Source organism: Achroia grisella, unplaced genomic scaffold, assembly GCF_030625045.1.
Source record: "Achroia grisella isolate CSIRO2021 unplaced genomic scaffold, CSIRO_AGI_Agris_v1 utg2156, whole genome shotgun sequence".
In the NCBI taxonomy this organism is placed as follows: Eukaryota; Metazoa; Arthropoda; class Insecta; order Lepidoptera; family Pyralidae; genus Achroia; species Achroia grisella.
The window spans coordinates 1,432,890-1,455,293 of NW_026712714.1; the positions used below are offsets into that span (position 1 = coordinate 1,432,890).

General features: G+C 33.7%; 2 protein-coding genes across 2 annotated transcripts; one reads left to right on the top strand and one right to left on the bottom strand.

The window, feature by feature from the left end:
• The first annotated feature begins 524 nt into the window (after positions 1 to 524).
• Positions 525 to 2,296, top strand: LOC131842294 (enhancer of rudimentary homolog). Its single transcript, XM_059190834.1, has 3 exons — positions 525 to 766; positions 840 to 1,025; positions 1,963 to 2,296. The coding sequence occupies exons 1-3, from the start codon at positions 764 to 766 to the stop codon at positions 2,083 to 2,085; spliced, it is 312 nt and encodes a 103-aa protein (XP_059046817.1). The 5' UTR covers positions 525 to 763; the 3' UTR covers positions 2,086 to 2,296.
• Positions 2,297 to 9,195: 6,899 nt separating this feature from the next.
• Positions 9,196 to 22,228, bottom strand: LOC131842293 (zinc finger protein 358-like). Its single transcript, XM_059190833.1, has 7 exons — positions 21,030 to 22,228; positions 19,218 to 19,509; positions 15,521 to 15,695; positions 12,880 to 13,032; positions 11,842 to 11,940; positions 11,540 to 11,679; positions 9,196 to 10,288 (listed from the first exon to the last, which is right to left on the bottom strand). The coding sequence occupies exons 1-7, from the start codon at positions 22,105 to 22,107 to the stop codon at positions 10,198 to 10,200; spliced, it is 2,028 nt and encodes a 675-aa protein (XP_059046816.1). The 5' UTR covers positions 22,108 to 22,228; the 3' UTR covers positions 9,196 to 10,197.
• Positions 22,229 to 22,404: the final 176 nt, after the last annotated feature.

Sequence of the window (22,404 nt, forward strand, 5' to 3'; positions counted from 1 at the left end):
AAAAAAATCTGAATGCGGTTTCACGATTCATGCCATCGCCGCTCGTCAATGTTGATATTGTTGCCAGTATTATTTATTCTGAAATGTAGTTTTTAGTTTCTATGTACAAACTTATGAGAAAAAATTATATTCTATAAAACAAGGATGTTAGGGAGCTCCGTAACTGTAACCGAAACTATCGGGTATCCGATATAATATATCGTAACCGTAACCGAATCCGAAATAAAAGTTTCGGATAATATCGGATCGGGACGGAGCCTAATCGAGACATTATGTAACAATTTTATTAGCTATTTGTATTTTACTTATGAAATTCCTTAAAAAATTAATATCCGTAACCTAAATTATCCGAAACTAATGGATAAACCGAAAAAAAATCATATCCGAAACCTATCCGTACCCAATATTTCATATCCATAACATCTCTGCTATAAAATGCAACACAATACATTTATCACCATCAGTCATTAATAATTTTCTATAGTTAATATGTACCCAGAGCCGTAAAACAATAATTGAAACATAATGATGTAATCAAATATTTCGGCAGAAGGACTAGTATCCATTGTTAGCAATAAAAATATATTGTTGTTCTGACATCCAGGAGCGTTAAAATAGATCATATTTATAAAAAAAAACTTATTGTTTCTTTTTCTATGTTGATGGACATTTCTCGAGCGACTTTAATTTCCTTCATAAATATAATATTATAATCGAACAGTCTACATTCAATTTATATTATTTACTGCAATTAATATAAAAAATGGTAAGTGAAATCATAGGCACTAATATCTTTTTGTTTTTAAAAATATGGCGGTAACATAGGTTATAATTTTCAGTCCCATACAATTTTGTTGGTGCAACCGGGTCCGAGGCCCGAAACTAGGACATATTCGGACTACGAGAGCGTTAATGACTGTATGGAAGGAGTCTGCAAGATTTACGAGGAACATTTGAAGAGACGGAATCCAAATACTCCCACTATAACATACGATATTTCACAACTGTTCGATTTTGTTGATCAGGTACGTTTGTGTTATTAACATTGAATAAAATCACGTTCATTATATTGATTAATCATTAAACTACTCACTGTTAATGAACAATACGACAGTATAATGATACTGATTAATCATTATAGTACATAGAATAAATACATATCTGGTTTTATAACGTGAAGTTACTGTTGAAGGATGAGATTTGGCAGTTAAGTTACAGTCTACAGAGGTAGACTTTAGTCCTACCTTGTGAAGACTTACAAAGGTTTTACGGACATCATAAGACGATGTGATGTGATTTGACTATGCAAGGACAGGAACACAAGCGATGAAGGCGATTGTTAAAATATATCGGCAAAAGATATCCTAAGGCTATATCTGGGTCATAATTTCCAGGAACTGCTAAACCCGGTTCTGACTTGTTGAATCCATGATATTCTCAGAATGACTATTTCGTAATGTTACAATTTGTAGAACTGTCTGTACCCACTGTTTGCTGCTACCATCTTATTTGTCTATTTTATAGGATATATTAGAACAATTTTCCTTCATGTATATGTCTCTCAATGTCTCTTACTGTCTCTAACTGCCTATGTACATATGCACAGAGACTGATATTGAAGTGTAAACAATGTTTCCATAAATAATTTTTTTACTATAACATCGGAGGTTTATGAGTATCTCAATACAAACACAGTAAAAACCACTGCTGCTACAAATACAAGCCACAGCATAAGTAATCCCAATCTGCTGAACTAACCAACTAACAGTTCCTGACAACATATGTTGCCTTAAAAGGCATAGGAACCTGATGTCTGAAGAGATAAAGATTCTAATGGAATCATACTCTACCCACGACCTACTTACCACATCCACTCATAGTTTTTGAGTGATTCCAAGATGGACACTGAAAATAATACATACATATCTATACAATTTTTTAATCTAACATATTACATTTCAGTTAGCGGATTTAAGTTGCTTAGTATACCAAAAATCAACTAACACATATGCTCCATACAATAAGGATTGGATAAAGGAGAAAATATATATATTACTACGTCAAGCGGCTGGACAGAGTGATTAAATGTAGGTACAATAAGTAACTTTAGCTGATAAGATGATTCTTTTATATTTGTAAAATTATCCACAAAATTCTATTTCATTTGTCTATTATTTACATGTAACTTAATATTATTAATAATCAGGATCAAAAGATTAGTGTTTCAACTTTATTAAAATTTACATTATTGTATACCAGTTTCGTAATATTCCAACAAAATGTCTCAATTCCACAATTGGCACTTACACAGACTCAAAACCACTACTGAATTTCAAACTATCACATTTGTGTCACTACAACCTTTACTCCTAATTCCATTTGGTTTATAATGATAATTTTCAAACCAAAGTATCCAGAATCTTGAATTTGTGATGACATATTGAAGTTGGCCGTTAATCCGTAAATATACTAAGTGTGTATTAGGGGATGCTAGATTATTATGTGAGTACAAAAGGTTAACGTACATAAGGCAGGTCACAGAAAATCTCATGTCAATCTTTTAATTTTGAGAATATATAATCTTTGTTATTAGAGATAATATTTTGTATTACAAAATCTAACAATATTATGTATAGTGTCCAAATATGCCCTGGGTTTGGTTCCTATTTCATGTCCCATTGGAAATTTCCTGAATTTATTACAAGTAATATATTGAGAAGGTCTACACGCACAACGGCCCGAATGAGAGGCCAATTGCGGAAAATGGAGTCCAACCTACCATATTGAGAAGGTAACTTATTTAATGTGAAATAATTTTATTAAAAAAAGAAGTTGCAGGAACAAAATTGTAAAAAGATATTGAATATGTATTAAAGCCTTTTGAAATAGAAAGGTAATAAAAAGAATTCAATATTTTCAGTGTCTCACCTTATTAAACATGATATCTATAATGAATTTCGCGATGTTGCCATGGGAATCTAAATTACTATAAATTCATGTTTGGTATAACTAAAGTTTCTTTATGTGTCGTCTAGATACAAATTGTTAGAAATATGGCATACAAATACATTGAGCAGCGCAATAAATAAAAAACATATTTAGCAGTGTTTGTGGGTAAGTAGCTAGTTTATTAATAAATTCGATTGGAATTTATGCTCTATCTGTTGAGCATAGAATATATTGTACCGTAATTCGTCATTGTATCAATGACCATGTTTCTTATTTCAGCGCCTGCTCAATTAAGTTGTCTATGGTCACTTGTCTTTTTAATTGTATAACGAATCGAGAATTCATTTACAAAATTCATCCAAATAGGTCGTTTAGGAGTTAAGTTTCATCACATACGACTAAGAATTGTGCATTTTTGAAATGCATTAATAATAATACAATGTAAGAACTTGTAAATATTTCAATGTTATATAATGGACAAATTGAATATGCATTTAAATCATTTTAAATAACAATGTACGTTTGCAACTGATTTTGAAATACATTGTTAGAGATTTATTTGCTGGATAACTTTTTAATTTGAACAGTCATGATGCTATGTGAGGTTTGATTTGTAATTTTGTTTTTTTTTTTATTTTGTTCTGTAATACCATTGTTTTGTAATAACATAAACCATCTATTGAGTATGCAGTTAGAAAAAGTCTAGGGTTTTACACTCAAACCGCACTTGTGGTGAATATTGTATATTTCCGACTTAATATTAACTTTGACATATGTTAAGGTTCATAATATGTAATTCAGTTTCTATTTAGTGGTCTTCTTTAAATGGGCCGATTTTCGTTTCTGAAATTAATTTTTCTTTTTTTTATTTTGCATACAAATTCTCTTTTTTTTATTGTATCATGTTGTTAACTTAATAAGATACTGTATAAGTAATTACTATAAGAATAAATATTAAAATCTAATGTTATTAGTTTTATTCATAACTGAAGTTCGCAATAGATCTAGCAGGTCGCAGTGTTACAGGTCTTAGCACCTGACAATAGCGCAGAAAAGCTATACATTTCACGGTGGTTAGTCAGTACCAATCTTCGTTCACACTCTTCACTAAATCTAAAACATATATATAATATCTCATAACAATTCACACAGCGTCATCTAGTTCCAAGCTATGCAGAGCTTGTGTTACATGTAACTAGCTACTCGCTCCGGCTTCGCACGGGTGTACATGTATTATACATATAAACCTTCCTCTTGAATCACTATCTATTTAAAAAACCGCTTCAAAATCCGTTGTGTAGTTGTAAAGATTTAAGCATACATAGGAACGGACAGGCAGCGAAAGGGACTTTATTTTATACTATGTACTACACAACCGATAAAAACTATTTATATATTTTTTTTGTAAATACATAGTTGGCCTTTACTTCTTCTTCGAACGATGGGGGACGAATGCAGATTGCACTCCAAACCCGCCAAGAACTTATAGAGTGGTCGAATCAACTGGGTGATGGATACGATTTAAATCTGAGGATACCGCTAGTGGTTCGAACCTCGGTGCAGGCCGTCGTAATTTCGATCCTCATTTGAATTGGACGTGGGATCGATCAGAGGGAATATAAAACGATAAATGAAAAAGTCAATATAAAATTTTAAAATTTATATTAAGTAATGAATTAAACAATAATATTTTACATTTAAAAATTTACATCTAACGACAACATTCAACTTACATTAAATTTGGGGGAAAACAATTTGAAATTCGAGGTTTACTCGTACATTTTATATTTATAAATATGCTTTTTGCAATTCAATTATAATTTATCATACCTACATAGCGAAAATAAAGTTTTTTAATTTCTTTTTTTTTATTGTTATAATACAGACAGGCGAAGAGCAAGACCTATTCTGCTTTGTAATTTATTAAAAAAAGATAGCCAACACTGCAAAAGATCGTCTTTTAGCTCTGTACTAAAATGTATTTATACAAAATATTCAAATGTAATATGATTCGTCTTGGGTTTATCCATTAATTTGCAATATTTATTCGTTTTTTATGGGACAGTTACATAGATACTCCAAATAATCGTTATCAGCAGTACTTGCAATTAAGGCCAGTAAGACAAAACTAAATATTGTCTACTAAGTGCTGCACAAACTGTGTCACCCCGCCGTTTTACTATGTATACAAGATCATTATTATAAATAATAATAAATATCCCTGGACAATTAACAGTCGCCATCTAGTCCCCGTAAGCAGAGCTTATGTACTAGACAACTGATATAATTAGATTTTTTTGTAAATACATACATAGTATACATAGAAAACACCCAGACCGATACAAACATGATATATTCATGAGTATGGCACTCATGAATACAAATGTTTGCGCCGTATGAGGAATCGAAGCCGCGATCATCGGAAATAATGACAACCGCTACACCACCGAGGCCGTCGATGTTTGTGTATTCAATGTTGTTATTTATATGTCTTTTTGTGAAATTTTGGAGTAAGAGAAAATAATGTGTAACTTTTGTAAAAATGTTTCAATTTTCAAAATAGCGGCCGAAACTCAAAAACACTGACGCCTGAGTCGCTACCGCGCATCTGGCACTTTTAGATAAAACGCGCAGGCGCACGAACGCACGCCTTGGCACTAAGACGTTTATATACACTGTACGAACTGTACTGAACGAGTGTATATAAAAAAAAATGTAATGACTATTAAAAAAAAATTTTTTTATAATAAATGATTTTCTATTCTATACTGTTATTTATTAAATCTTTTATTAATATCACTTCTGTTATCAAGACTGCTGAACGGTTTTAATAATGAAATATCACGTTTGAATAGTTCGTATAGATACTTTTATGACTAAATTTATTTATTTATTCTTCTGCATATAAATATACCAGCGATCCGTCGAGCTTCGCACGGATGCATTACAAATCTTTGTATTTCTCGGCTCGTTCTGTACTATAACACGCATGTATTATATATATAAACCTTCCTCTGGAATCACTCTATCTAATGCAGTGCATTAAAATCTGTTGCGTAATTTAAAAGATATAAACGAACAGGCAGCAGTGGAGACTTTTTTTATGCTATTTAAAGATGTACGAATAGTGACCTTAATGCCTCATGGGGCCGTTAAATTATTGGGCCGGGGGGGGGGGGGGGGGGGGGGGCTTGGCTTTGTGTATTTTGGATGACAAGGGGGTAGGCAACTCTAGATGATGATTATGTCATCGGTAGTTAGTTACTTTTTTACGCATGGCAACCTTCACATTGTACTTGCAAAAAAAAAACAATACATTAATGAAAAATGATTACATAAGCATGGGGGGGGGGGGGGGGGGGTAAAGCTTTTCTTGCTTTTGCTGACAAGGGTAAATATAATTGTAATAAATCTGTTTAGGTAATACTTGAACGGCCCCCATGGCATTATAGGTGTTGCCTTGAAGTTGTAAGTATAATAATTAAATTTTATATACAATACAAAACCAATAATTGGCATTACTTTGCCGAGTTTGTTTTAAAGCTCTAATAATTGTAACTTTTTGTGACCAATTATTAATTTTATGTTGAATTGTTTGTTTGTAATAATACGATTAAAACAGCTACAGTTAACAATTCATCTATACACGGGTCCATCCATAAATGTCACTCCTTAAGGGACTGAAGAGGAAACGCCACTGTACATCCTATGTGGTTGTAGCCCACTCATGCATAAACGAAATATCTCCTTTGGAAAGTTTACACTCTATCTTGTGGAGATAAAAACCATCGCTCCTAAGCATATCCTTCCATTTTTATCCCCGACGGGTCTGGGTGGCGAACTCTGAAAAAGGGCGAGCACAATAGATCTATGTAGGTCGCAGTGCTACAGCTCCAAACACCTGACAATAACCGAAATAACCCAATAAAAAGAAGGGTTGACAATGTGTGATATTTTGTGACAATAACGTGAAGGGGTTCTAATTCCATGACTTTATATTTTAAAAGCTATATATCTCAGTATTAATACACAAAATTTGAACTACCAACGAAAACATTAAAAATAATATCTCAGGACAATTCACACAGCGCCATCCAGTTCCAACTAAAGCAGAGCTTGTATTATGGGCACTACACAACTGATAGAAATACATATGGATTTTTTTTGTAAATACATAAACAATTAAAACGATATAAATGAACACTCATGAATATAATGTTTGTACCGTGCGAGAAATCGAACCCGCTACTATCGGAAGTTAAGTGGTGTATTCTACCACACCGAGCTGTCAATAGTGTTAACATGATTCCAAAATATGTGACGTCACACCAAGGAATGTATTTCACGAGTGACATTAAATTCATGTGAATTTACGGATGGCCCCTGACTGAAACAGTTCATATTGTGATACACAAAGTTGTTATCAACCTCCTATAATACTAATAACAATAATACTTTCCCAAAACCAATGTTGTCGCAAATCCACAAAAAGTCGCTGCATCAACTACATTTTATAACAATACTTAAGAAAACTAAATTACTAAAAAAAATATAATTCATACAGTTAAATTATAAGTTCTTTTATGTTAAAGTTACATATAAATCATATGAACCGAATAATTACATATATACATAATATATTAACGCAGTTTTATTCAAACATGTCTTTTAGTACATCGAGCATACTAAACACTATAATTATAATCAAGCAATATACCTAAATTTGTATTAATAATAATATTTCTTTTCTTTATTCCGCTACCATAAAATTTAACTCTATTTCCACACATATAAAGTTTAAAATTACATTCTAGTTTTTTTTTTATATTTACAAATATATTATTTAAGGTAACATTTATGGATTATATACTCGCAAGCAATTATAACATTAAAGTATATAAATGTAAAGTATATGTTTCTTTATTCATTCAGTCATTCATTTTTACATATGTTAGTTGCTTAATTATTACAATATTGAATAATAATTATAATCTCTGAACAATTCTCACAGCGCCATCTAGTCCCAACCTAAGCAGAGCTAGTGTTTTAGGTACTAGACAACTGATATAGGTACTTATATTTTTTTTATAAATACATAGATAAATACCAGACAGATGCAAACAATCATGCTCATGAATACAAATATTGGTACTGTGCGAGGAATCGAACCCGCGACCATCGAATATAAGGCATGCTAAACCGCTAGATTACCGTGGCCGTCTATAATAACAGTTTATGTCGTAATATACTTGCATGCGAGTATAAACCTAATAAAAATTCATATTGTATTACTAATACAATAAAACATTACATTAGTCCACTAAACTAACTAATTTATTTAGTCTGTACATACAATAGAACTCAGATTTTAATTCACTTCTATGTAAATTCATTCCAACTAATTTACTTCTAAATTAATTTAGTTTATCACTAACTTCAATATCAAATAAACAATTTTTAGTCATCTCATTTTATAAACATTTAATTTTAGTATTTTATAATTATAATTTAGTTTAGAAGTGTATTACAATCTGTAGTTAATATAAACTAATTTAAAAATACTAACTTATATATTATACATTTTATATACTAGTTTAAATTTATTAATATTCGAGCTGACAACATTATTACATATCTTTGTAAAAATAAAGTGTAGTTTTCTTTTATATTAAATAAATCATAATATATTATAATAATAATAATAATAATAATATATTTATTTGTCAGAATATGGTATGTACAATGGTGGTAAGTATATATAATATATGTTTCGTCATATTCTGCTGTTTCCAGCGTACAAATATTAAATCAATCAAGTCATTATAAATTCTAAATATTACTCTATTAGAAGCGTTAACCGAAATATATTTCTAAATAAATTCAGTGCCACATAATATATAGTCATTGCAATAATTATTTGTGTCCATTTATACCTTTGCAATTACAATTATTACTAGTTCCCACGGTTTCACCCGCAAACTTATACCCTATGTGCATCCAGGGGCGTAGCTACCACCGTTCCTGCGTATAACTTGTACCAATGTAAAAATTATCTTGAATTTTTTTATTTATTTCACAAATGAGAAAAGTAAAAAAGGCAATTTATTTTATTCCCGTATCAGCTATAAATGAGTGGATATTTAATTTGAATTGTTTGTAAAAACTTTGAAAGAAAATTCAGATAGACAATTATAATGAATAAATTTTACGCATTGCCAAAGAGAGGAATACTACTCTTCTTCCAGCGATCGTGTTCCCGTAGAAATACAATTCCGGATTCTTCAAGTTTATGGTGAATAGATATCTTCTGGGTAAGCGCGCTACATCCTAGATGTAACCATAATTTCCCATCAGATGAGGTAAGACCAAGCGCAAACCCATTAATAATAATAAAAAAAAAACTTTTATTTTTATGCATTTTTTTTTTATTTGTGAGAAATCGTTACCCTACCCACCTAAACAATTTTTTATACGAGCCCCGCCAAGTGATCACACTTACTTGACGTTAATCATTGTTTCATCCAATTAACATAAAATCTTTTGAAATTATAGCCTACGTGCTATTCTGATGTATAAGCTATATTACTGTAAAGTTCATCAAAATCTGTCGAGTAGTTTTTGCGTGACGTAACAAACATCCAGCTATCCATCCATACAAACAAACTTTCGTATTTATAATATTAGTAAAACAACATAAATCTATATTCACCATTCCCAGATATGTAGAATAAAAATTCTTTAAAATATATCTTAAATTATTTTGTTTCACTACACAATGTTCGTATTTTACAAACACTTACTAAAACTAAATTATTATGTTCAATAAATCAAAATAATTTAGTTTTAATCTTATAGCGAAGAGGTTCTTAAACTTTTTTGTGTCGTAGACCCCTTGCCATATTTTTCGGTTTTGTGTAGCCCCCATTCTTACCTGGATTGATTTTTTGTAAACTTCTAACTGTAGCAAAGTTTAGTGTTAAAAACAATAAGGTGACTGCTGTCGTAGACCCCTGGGGGTCGATATAGACCACTTTGGGAACCACTGTTATACCTTTACAGTCTGTTAAATTGCAATAGGAAATACAAACTAACTAATTTATATAAATGAAAATACTAAATTTTATTTCACTCTGGTGTATAAATTTGTCTCACCTTAGAATATCAGATGTCAGTTTGCATTACACATTGCCTATCAACAGTTTTAAAAGTGTTATCTAATATTGCGCCTTATTCCGTCGTGTTAAGAGTTTATTCGCTGTCACTTTTGTCCTTCTTCTTTCTCTTACCCTTGGGGTGGACTTTGTAAATGTGCTTCTGAAGATCTTTGTGCTTCAAGTATCTGCAAAATGTATAAAGAAATATTAGTAACTAAGTAAAAGTAAGTTTATTAATTACTAGTTGTACACGCGACTACGTCCGCGTGGAATTAAACTTTATTTTTCTAAAGTAGCCTAAGTTGCTCCTTATTACATCAGCTACCTGCCAACAATGTCCCGTCAAAATCGGTCCAACCATTTCAGAGATTAGAGATGTTATTTTGGTGTATGTACCGTATCTTTATATGCTTGTAGTAAAAAACGGTTATTTCAATATTACAAACAGACACTACAATTTTATTTATATGTATAGATTATGCTACATGGCTGATTAGTAACGCGTTCATTAGACGTGGAGTCGTAACTTGGACTGACTTCACACTGAACTTAATCTAAGTTATGTGGAGTCGTAACGTAATGTATATTAGTTATTTTTGTTTATTCAATTTAAGAACTACTATCATTATAACGATTGAATTTTTATTTAAAATATTAATATTGAAATTATTATTGGATAATAATTTATTCCAAGTAAACACTAAAGTTTAAAAATAACTATAATTACAGTGTATTTATTATTACAAATTCATTGAACTTAATCCTAATCATGTGAAAGCGTAAACTAATGGAAGGGTGCCGAGTATTGACATAAACATGCCAAGTGTTGGCACATACCGACTAGTGTGTAATGAGTACTGACCTGCGGGACACTGGTTGCACACGAACTTGATGTACTCAGGATCCCCGTGGGCGCGGGATACGTAAACTAATGGAAGGGTGCCGAGTATTGACATAAACATGCCAAGTGTTGGCACATACCGACAAGTGTGTAGTGAGTACTGACCTGCGGGACACTGGTTGCACACGAACTTGAAGTACTCAGGATCCCCGTGGGCGCGGGATACGCAAACTAATGGAAGGGTGCCGAGTATTGACATAAACATGCCAAGTGTTGGCACATACCGACTAGTGTGTAATGAGTACTGACCTGCGGGACACTGGTTGCACACGAACTTGAAGTACTCAGGATCCCCGTGGGCGCGGGATACGTTCTAATGGAAGGGTGCCGAGTATTGACATAAACATGCCAAGTGTTGGCACATACCGACAAGTGTGTAGTGAGTACTGACCTGCGGGACACTGGTTGCACACGAACTTGAAGTACTCAGGATCCCCGTGGGCGCGGGATACGCAAACTAATGGAAGGGTGCCGAGTATTGACATAAACATGCCCAGTATAGGCACCTACCGACTAGTGTGTAGTGAGTACTGACCTGCAGGGACACTGGTTGCACACGAACTTGAAGTCCTCCGGGTCACCGTGGGCGCGCCGCTCGTGTCGCTCCAGGATCAGGGCTGACACGAAGGACCGGTGACACGTCGGACATTCGTGTGGCTTCGACGAGCTGTGCGACTGTACACAGATACAAATTAATGACGGACTCGGTGTTCCAGCGGTTTAGTTCTGATGGTCGCGGGTTCGATTCCTCGCATGGTACAAACATTTGTATTCATGAGTATATTGTTTGTATCGGTCTGGATTTTCTCTATATGTAGATTATGATATAATACTTACAACTTTAATATGCCGTTTGAGACTGGAGTTGGTGCCGAAACTTGTGTTGCAGATCTCGCAATGGAACGGCCGCTCGTTTCTATGCGTGCGTTCGTGTACCTGTAAGGTTTATTAAGTTATAACTTGTGGTCGTGCAGTGGTCGAAATTCGACTATAAATCATGTAAAGTTTAGGTTTAAGCTTTGTCTTCGCTAACACCTTTTTCGAGATTCAATGCTTTAAATATTGACTTCAGTAATATATTTTTTACTAGCTACTCGCTCTGACCTAGCCCGGGTGTACGTGTATTATACATATAAACCTTCCTCTTGAATCACTCTATCTATTAAAAAAACGATTCAAAGATTTAAGCATATATAGGGACGGACAGACAGCGACAGCGACTTTTTTTTATACTATGTAATGATAATTTTTAATGAGATTTATAGATTTTTGTAGAAGAAAAATTAATATAAAATGAAGTAGGTACATCTAAAATGTCTCTAAAAATTTAAATAGCAACTTCTTGCAATTAGTAATTTCTGTGTTTATTATCATGAAGGTGCGTCGGAACAAACTTAATTAATTAAAGTTTTGTTAAAGACTATACTAAAATAATACAAAAGTTAATTGTGTGGAGCTAGTCAGGAGCACCTTGCATCCACACATGCTTTGCTGTACATTTTGCCTTACCACAAGTATAGCAAAACTTTCATAAAAAGTATAGCAAACACTTTCCTAAACTTTCTAAATGTAACTCACCAAACGAAGGTATCGTTTGGTGAGTTGGAATTTTATATTATTACTTCGGGTTACGAACACTGATTAGACTATTTGCTTTTGCAATAGCATATGGTCACTCTATTCTCCCAAATTTGAATTTAAAAATGAAGCTGTATTATTGTAAACATGTACAACATTTATTTGAAAAGAATACGAGCTGAGTTTCTAGCAAGTCCTTCTCATCTCGCAATCATTCAGATCTGACGGTAGATTTGACATATCATAATAGTCTGTAATAGACGTACATGTATAGAGATATTTCGAATACGTAAGTACCTGTAAATTGTATGACTCGAAGAATCCTTTGCCGCAGTAAGTACATCTGAAGGTGGCTCCCCGCTGCACCCGCTCGTGGCACTTCATGTGCATTTTGAGGAGCGCCTGCGACCCGAACTTCTTGGGACATTCCTGACAAGCGTGTGTCTTTTCCTGTAAAAAAAATTACTTTCTTGTTAGGGGCGAAACTAAAATTATGCCTATACAACAAACTACAAGAGTCTGTTCTAAATCTGCCTGAAAAAAAGTTACAAATGTCGTATAAAACACTTCAATAATAACAACAACAAAGTTAGTAAAGAAATTCTTAATTTTTTAAGCAAAAGCGATGGAACTTCTTTCTTTCTTCTTTCTGGCCTGGCTTTCTCTTTATGATTAGCCTAAATAATTAAAAATTCTATCCAAAATCACAATTGCACGCGGACGAAGTCGCGGGCACAGTTAGTGTAATAATATAGTAGTATAGTAATATACACTTACCACGCGGAGTCGAAGGCATAGCTAATAATCTTATTAATATTATAAACGCGAAAGTTTGTGAGTACGGATGTTTGTTGCCCCTCCGATCGATCGATCGATGCCCGTCCAATTCAAACGGGGATCGATATTACGACGGCCTGAGCCGAGGTTCGAACCCCTAATGATGCCTTCAGACTAAAGTCGTATCCGTCAGGCAGGAGTTGGCCTTCAGTCGCTCCATAAGTCCTTCCGCGGGTTTGGAGTGCCATCTGCACTCGCCTAACATATGGTGAAGCTGTAAAGGCCAGCTGCGGCCAACAGCATTAGAGTAGTCCGAAAAAGGATGTTTGTTACTCTTTCACGCAAAAATTACTAAACAGATTTTAATGAAACTTTACAGTAATATATCTTATGCATCAGAATAACATATAACCTATATTTTATATTGAAATTTAACGCGGGTGAAACCTTGGGTACAGCTAGTATATACATATATATACTTACCAAATGTATACATGTATAATTGTATATGCCCAACATCCTGCACAAAGGAAGATCTAAAAAATGCAACAGAATGCGCAAAAGTCGTCGCAACATTCTGGCAAAAGTACATTTATAGGGTACTTGAATTAATAATGACCGTTTATATTGTTTCGAACATGTCCAATTACAAAATTCAAAAATTCAAAATTCAAAAATCATTTATTCCTGTAGGACATTTTAGCCGCTTATGAACGTCAAATTGTTACATTATAATTTTATTTTTTCCCTACCGTCTAGTTCGGTACATAGATCCAATTGAGAAGAACTGGCAAGAAACTCAATTGAATTACTTTTTTTTTTTAAAGCCAGTTTATTTACAATGTATTTTTATATAGGTGTCTATGTCTAACATTAAATGAAAATTCAGTGCATGAACAACTATTGCCATGCACACTCGTTTAGTGAGTAATAGGCTTTGCTCAGTATATATGATTTAACAGATGTTTTGAATTTATTTAAGGGTAATTCCAACATATCCTTTGGTATCTTATTGTAAATTTTTATACCTATTCCCATAAAAGACCTATTAACTTTTTCTAAACGATACTTGGGGACAGCAAGTTTGTCTTTAAATCTAGTATTAATATTATGAATATTGCTGTTTTTTTGAAATAAGTCAAGATTTTTAAGAACATATAGGATATTTGAATATATAAATTGAGAAGCAACGGTGAGAATATTTGCCTCTTTGAATTTCTCTCTTAATGAGTCACGACTCTTCATACAGTAGATCGCTCGAACGGCACGTTTTTGTAATATGAATATATTTTTAATATCTGCCGCTTTTCCCCATAGTAATATTCCATAAGAGAGTAAACTATGAAAATAACTAAAATAGACTAATCTAGCAGTATCAGTATCAGTGTACTGTCTAACCTTACGTACGGCAAAAAATACGTACCAGATAAAGAGTTTTTGCGGAAAGTTCCTCTTCACGCCAAAAATGGAAGAGCTTTTTGAATCGCATTATCACTGGCGATGAAAAGTGGATTCGTTATGATAACCCAAGCGCAAAAAGTCATTGCCCGGACAGCCATCAACATTCTTCGCAAAGCCGAATATTCATGGCATGAAGCTTACGCTCTGTATTTGGTGGGACCAGCAGCGTCATCTACTACTGAGCTGTTCAAACCGAATGAAATAATCACGGGGGATTGCTATCAGACTCAACTCATGCGAATAACAGTCATACTGAAGCAAAATCGGCTAAAATTCGAAGAAAGGCACAACAAAGTGATTTTGCAGCATGACACATGCTCGGCCACATGTTACAAAACCGGTAAAATCTACCTAGAAATTCTGAAATGGGAAGTACTACCCCACCCGCTGTAATCTCCAGACATTGCTCCTTCGGACTATTATTTATTCCAGTCGATGACACATGGGTCTGACCCAGCTGAAGTTCACTTCATATGAACAATCCAAAAAATGGGTTGATGATTGGACTGCCTCAAAAGACGAATATTTTTTTCGAGTTGGCATCCGAAAATTACCAGAAAGATGGAAAAAGCGATGGACAATACTTAATTTGGAACCATTATTTGAAAACGAATCCATAAACTTCGAAACAAAAACGCTCATTATTAATTCAACTACCCTATAGTTGCTATTGACATGAAAGAAGAAGACGAAGACTTACCAAATGCGTGTCTCTGTGTTTGGCCAGTGAGTGCGAGTACTTGAACTTCTTGGGGCACTCGCTGCACTGGTACCCTGTGACGCCGGTGTGGGTGGCCAGGTGGGCGCGGTGCGCCATCCACCCGAGCACCGTCTTGCGGCAGATCTTGCACTCCCTAGCACGGGTCGCGTGGTACCTGTACATATAATTAATACGTATCCAATAATTATGTACAAACACCAAGACGAAACTTGTTTGATGTTCCATGGAGAAGAACGGAGCTGGCCAAACAGACTCCTACTTCTCTGGCATTGAGTCTACTCAACGGTGTAGTTAGTCGCTTTCCAGATCTAGATATATTTACTTATAATTTGCTGGAGTTTCGTAGGATGGCAGTAGATTATTTATGTAGTAGGTAGTAGGCAGTAGATTTATATTTCTTGTGTAATTAGTGTGTATGTATTAGTAATTAGTGTTTATAAATGTGTGTATTTGTATACAATCTTCCTAAGCGGCATATTGGTAAGGTGACCAACTATTTACTATATTATTTACTATACTGTACTATTTACTGAGTTTTGTACTCTTTTTTCGCCAACCGTACTCTTTTCAATTCCTGTACTCTGAAAGTACTCAGTTGTATAATTTTATACTCATTTGTATTTCTAAAACATATTTTTAGATTATTTTATTAACATTTTAATGGGAAGTAAAATATATTGTTATTAATGACAATTTTATCTTTGAAGAAATTCGAAGAGAAAATTTATATTTAAATGAAGAAAATATTTAAAAATGGTACGATGAGAAAATAGAACTTCACACAACATGGGTAGAAATCTTTCGGCATTTTAGAGTAGAACATATGAAAATGAAACCACATGAAAATTTCAAATTTCCTTATGTTGTCCAGGCGCTAATGCTGCTATTGAGAGGGTATTACCACTCACTAGGGAATGATTATTGGAGCAGTGAGAAGTCATGACGAGGAAAAATGTTAGGACACATGATACGGCACGATGATTTCATGAAAATTATTATTGAGGGGAAAATAGAAGGAAAGAGGGGGAGGGGAAGACCAAGGCATAGCTACATCAAACAAATTGAGGACAAAATGGGAGTCGTGTCGTATCAAGAATTAAAGAGCATGATGGATGATCGCGGAAAATGGCAAGAGCTCCACCGACAAGAGCGTAGCTCTTAAATTATGAATGAGATATAGTAATAGAAATAGATATAGAAATAATCTTTATTCAAATAAACTTAATAATTCAAATTAACTATAAGCACTTTTGAATAGTCAAGTTTTTTTTATTCTACTGCTTATTCGTAATGCAGATTCATCACAAGAAACTTGTGTGTTGCTCTTTTAAATAAATATTGATTTACTTATATTTAATTAGCAACAAGGATTAGGCATGCGACAATCAACATAGAAACCGCTACGCACTTAATCTCTGTTGAATCAGATAACATTGTCAGCGCTATGAATTTTAATTTAGATATTTTCTACAAAAACATTATTATCATTTATAAATTCTTCAATTTTATAAAAGCTTTTTTACAAGGAAAATATTTTATGACAAATTTGAATTTTTTTCTGGCAAATTGAAATCGTTTCGTTTCACTCTTGAAAGTTGCCGTCACAGTAGAAAATTTACAAATTACGACTTAGTATTTCAGCTGTACAACATTCGTAATATGTCAAATCATTAATAACTGTAGTAACTTATGACGACCTCGGTGGTCTAGCGGTCTAGCACACCGCTTTACGACCGATGGTCGCGGGTTCGATTCCTCGCACGGCACAAACATTGTATTCATGAGTATGATCGTTTGTATCGGTCTGGGTGTTTTCTATGTATAATATGTATTTATTTACAAAAAAAATGTATCCAATTATTTAAATCGGTTGTCTAGTACACATAATACAAGCTCTGCTTAGCTTGGGACTAGATGGCGCTGTGTGAATTGTTCTGAAATATTATTATTATTATTTCTATGTGCATATAGAATACAGCCAACGTAGAATACACTTAGAATACCAATATGTAAGTGGTAACACGCTTACTTATTATGAAGGCCGTGTGCTTGTTTGCCATTCTATTTCGTAAAAATAAAGTTATATTTATACGACCTCGGTGGTCTAGCGGTTAGCACACCGCTTCACATCCGATATCGATTCCCCGCACGGCACAAACATTTGTATTCATGAGTATGATCGTTTGTATCGGTCTGGGTGTTTTCTATGTATATTATGTATGTATTTACAAAAAGTTGTCTAGTACTTATAACACAAGCTCTGTTTAACTTGGGACTAGATTGCGATGTGTAAATTGTCCAGAGACATTATTATTATATATAACTAGCTGTACCCGCGACTTCGTCCGCGTGGAATTTAACTTTATTTTTCTAAAATAAAAGTAGCTTATGCCAAACCGTATGTACCGTATTTATAATCATATGCCTGTAGTAAAAAACGGTTATTTCAATATTACAAACAGACATTCCAATTTTATCTATATGTATAGATTTAAAAGGAGTGTGAGACCACAAATTCAGTGCGGAAACCTGACCACTACTGGAAGCATTACGACCTTCATATTGGGGATTAAATTCCGACCATTATTGAATTTACAACCATATTGCGACACGTATTTTGGCTCTTTATTAAACAAAATTATATAAATCAATTAAGTACCTAATGAAATGTAGTTCCGCAAAATAACAACTAATTGAATAAAATATATGAACATTATACTTGGTGATGTGATTCCATTCATGCTACGATTTGTATGCTGAGTGGAAATCAGTTTTACCAGTCTTTCAATATTATTTAATATATTACTTTAATTATATATAGTAAAAATATTTATTGTAAACTGTAGGTTGACAGGTTTATGTGAAAGAGTTTTTGAGTTATGAGGGGGTCAAAAGTGGCTCCAAATGGTTCGTGTAAAACTACACACGGTGCTGCTCGCCAGTTCTCTTAAACTTGGCATTGACACGCTACCGAGTTTCTAGATTACTTCATACAGTTTACAATAAATATTTTTATAAATTAATATGTCTGTATTTTAAATAATAAATCATAAAAATAATTGACAAAAAATAATAACCTATTCTCAGTCCGATTGGACTAGAGTATACATATAAAAATGTTATCAAAATTGGTTATTCTGTTTCGATTATAATTATCGAAGTATTAATTCTGCGCAGAAAGTCGCAGGCACCAGTTAGTACTCCATAAATGACTTTTATTCTAAAGGATTTCATGGATCATTATGCATTACTTCTTACCAAAAATTATTTTAGATTCTAGCAAATATAATAATCGTTCAAATACGACCACTTTTCTGTATGGGGGTGACATGAAAACATGAAAATATTTAGTTTCAGTGAACTCGTAATTTAAAATGTCATTCAGAGGGGTGAGGGGTGAGACCCCCCTTCGTATACGTGGGTCAATTATCGGTAGTCCGTAACCGAACACATCATCATCATTAAATAGTATAAAACAAAGTCGCTGTCGCTGTCTGTCAGTCCATATGCTTAGTTCTTTAAAACTACGCAACGGATTTTGAAGCGGTTTTGTTTTAACAGATAGAGTGATTCAATAGGAAGGTTTATATATATATAATACATGTATACGAGTGCGAAACCGGGGTGAGTAGCTAGTTGTATAATAAAAAGAGATAATCAACTACAAATAACTCACCTTTGTCTATGGTTCTTCAGACTACTTTTAACACTGAATATCTTATCGCAGTCCTTACATGGAAACACTTTAGGCACACTGCTTGGGTCTGTCACCTCTTTAGCATGCATCCTCTGTAGAACTCGAGCCTCTTTCCTCATGTGCTTGCGCTGTTCCTTCTCGCGGATCATTTCCATACGTTTTTCATTGGTTAATCCAAAGGAGTGCCATTTCACATGTATGAGGAATCGTTTGGGATGTTTCAGTACGAGACTACAGTGAGGGCATTCGAAATATGAGTCGTTGTTTGAACCTGTAACATTACATTGAATTTAAAACGTTAAAGACTGCATGCGGAGTCCCCCACCTGTTGGTACTGGTGAGTGACTCCGCAACGTAAATTTACACGTTGGGACCAGGTGATCACCAGTTGGCAGTTTAATTAAAATAAATCTATATGTTAAATAATGTCCTCCTCAAATTATTGTACACTTAAATAACACTACAAATAATATATGTAATTAACAATAAATAAAATACCGCCTATGTGAGAAATAATATTTTTCGATGTCGTCTTCAATGTGTTGAACATACTTTATATTACATACAAGTGTCACAAGACTTACTATGCATGTGTTTTGATTGCAATAAATAAAGCATAGTCAAGAAAACCACACCACTGTGTGTCCCTAAAGTTTGGCATTGTTACAATAACCACCATTTTTGGTGGAAGCCATTCCAATTAGAAGAAGCAGAAATTAAGCATATATATGATTTAATTTCCTCTTCAAACCTTTAGTTACTAAACAGAAAACATAGGAGTGGGGTTTTGTTGATAATTACACAAAACAAATTAAAGTAATAAATGTACAGTATGGAAATGCATATATATGATACCATCTATTATTTAATCATCATTACATAGTATAAAGACGATCTCGGTGGTCTAGCGGTCTAGCACACAGCTTTACGTCCGAAGGTCGCGGGTTCGATTCCTCGCACGGCACAAACATTTGTATTCATGAGTATAATTGTTTGTATCGGTCTGGGTGTTTTCTATATATAATATGTATGTATTTACGAAAAGAAAAAATATTTATGTATCATCTATCAAGTACCCATAACACAAGCTTTAGAAATACTGTGTGAATTGTCTTGAGATTATTATTATTGAAGTAATTTTTTTAATAGATTCAAGAATAAGGTATATATATAATACATGTACACTCATGCGAAGCCGGAGGTGAATAGCTAGTTATTAATAATATCCCTGGACATTTCACACAAAGACATCTAGTCCTAAACTAAGTCCAGCTTGTTTAATAGGCATTAGATAACTGGTATAATACCTCTTTTGTTCTAAATAAGTATATATACTGTTTTAAACTTGACACGGTCATTATTTATACATATAATTAGTAAAAATCACAGGATCTTACTGTGTTTTATATTTATTTGCTGAGTTCCCGATATTTCAGTAGTGTTTCAACCATCATAGTCACGGGTAAACTGAACTCAGCAAATAAATGTAAAATGTGGTAAGATCCCGTGATTTTTACTAATTATACGTATAAATAGTATAAATACGTATATACATATAAAACACCCAGTCTGATACAAATTATAAACAAAATTATTGAATTAATAGGTATCTTGGTGGCATATTCTTATTAATTTATCACTGTCTTTAAATAAGCATTAAATTAGATCAAACCAGAGAATTTGTAACATTCTTTACTTTGCAATTAGCAAAATATATACATGTTTTTTACAAAGCATTTATGAGGCAAGCAGAGTGAATCTAATAACAAGTATCTGATAGTTGATATATACCATTCTTTATCATTTCCATAGCTTCTACAAAACTTGATTCACTATCAACTATGCTACTCTCTGGTACAGTCTCCTTGCCCACTCCGTTCATGTCACGATGGTACGGTTGCATATTCTCCAAGTCCACCCAAGTCGAGAGTTGTTCCACTTTAACAGTTACGTCAGGTTCAATCTTTGGTCCAGATCCATCAGATACAGGCTCAATGTCGATTATAATTGGTTTCACATCAACATCAGACTCCGATGCATCCTCTTGGTCTGTTTCTCCGGCAGACATATTACCGTCTTCTTCTTCATCTTGCTGCTCATCAGATACATGACCGTCAGTATCATCTGTGTTAGTTTTTATTAAATTTACATTCGACACAGATTCATCATGCGTCTGTGTATTCTCAATTACTTTCTCATTTAATTTCATTTCTCTGTTTTTGGTAGTGTTTATTAAAATGTTTTCAATCAATTTAACAGTGTTCTCTAAACTTTTACGCCTCGTATTATCCAAATCGAGACGTTCCTGAGATTTTGCACTTAAATCTATATTGAAATCAACATTTTGCTTGTTGCTATCATGGTACATAAAATTATTGAAATCACTACCGAGACCGGAATGCTTGTGGTAAGCCTTAGTGGGAACTTGAGGTATATTCAGTGGAGGTTTACGATATTGACTCATGTCCTTGTAATCATTAATAGGATGACTTTTATCAAAATTAGAATAATGGCCCATTTGTTGCACTTGGTCGTTCTGAATATTCAAGTTCATAGGTAACATACTGTTTTGCCAACTAGGCTCATGATGTGTACTGCTATTTTGGCCAACAAAACTGTTCTGTAAAGGCGAATGGTAATTGGGAAATTGACTCATTTGCGTAGCCATGTTCATTGGAGCGTGTGCGTAAGGCGAGAAATTGGGGAAATTGTAATTCGGTGCAAACGGCTGAGGCGTTTGTTGTGGCATTTTGCTCAAATTATTTATGTTATGCGAGATGTTCATTCCTCCGATTTGGGACATGTTTAGCGGTGCCCCCATGTTTGCTGGCGTGTCATTTGGCCCGTAAGGGCCGGTATTATGCAACATGATCACTTTAACACTAATAACAAGGGTTTAACACAGCCTACACAGATTTATTTCAATATAATTTACTAAATAAACATGGAATAAGAAAGCCATTTTGACATTACGATATATTCAATGCAATCCATCCACCCAACCCAATACTATCATAAATCGGAAAGAGATAGAAATTGTTTGTACACAGGTCAAACCATCTGTAAGATACTTTAAACCTTATTGCTATGCATTATGGCTTAAAATTAATTTTAATAGGTACTGCTGTGACTTCGGTGATTAGAAACGAACGAGCCGTTATAGCAA

What these genes read in the sequence shown, in the direction of transcription:
- LOC131842294 (XM_059190834.1), top strand. An exon ending in TGTTCGATTTTGTTGATCAG is followed by an intron (nt 1,026 to 1,962) that starts GTACGTTTGTGT and finishes ATTACATTTCAG; the next exon opens with TTAGCGGATTTAAGTTGCTT.
- LOC131842293 (XM_059190833.1), bottom strand. Translation starts at nt 22,107, where the DNA reads ATGTTGCATAATACCGGCCCTTACGGGCCAAATGACACGCCAGCAAAC. An exon ending in TATGGAAATGATAAAGAATG is followed by an intron (nt 19,510 to 21,029) that starts GTATATATCAAC and finishes GTAATGTTACAG; the next exon opens with GTTCAAACAACGACTCATAT. An exon ending in AACACAGAGACACGCATTTG is followed by an intron (nt 13,033 to 15,520) that starts GTAAGTCTTCGT and finishes TTTTTTTTACAG; the next exon opens with GAAAAGACACACGCTTGTCA.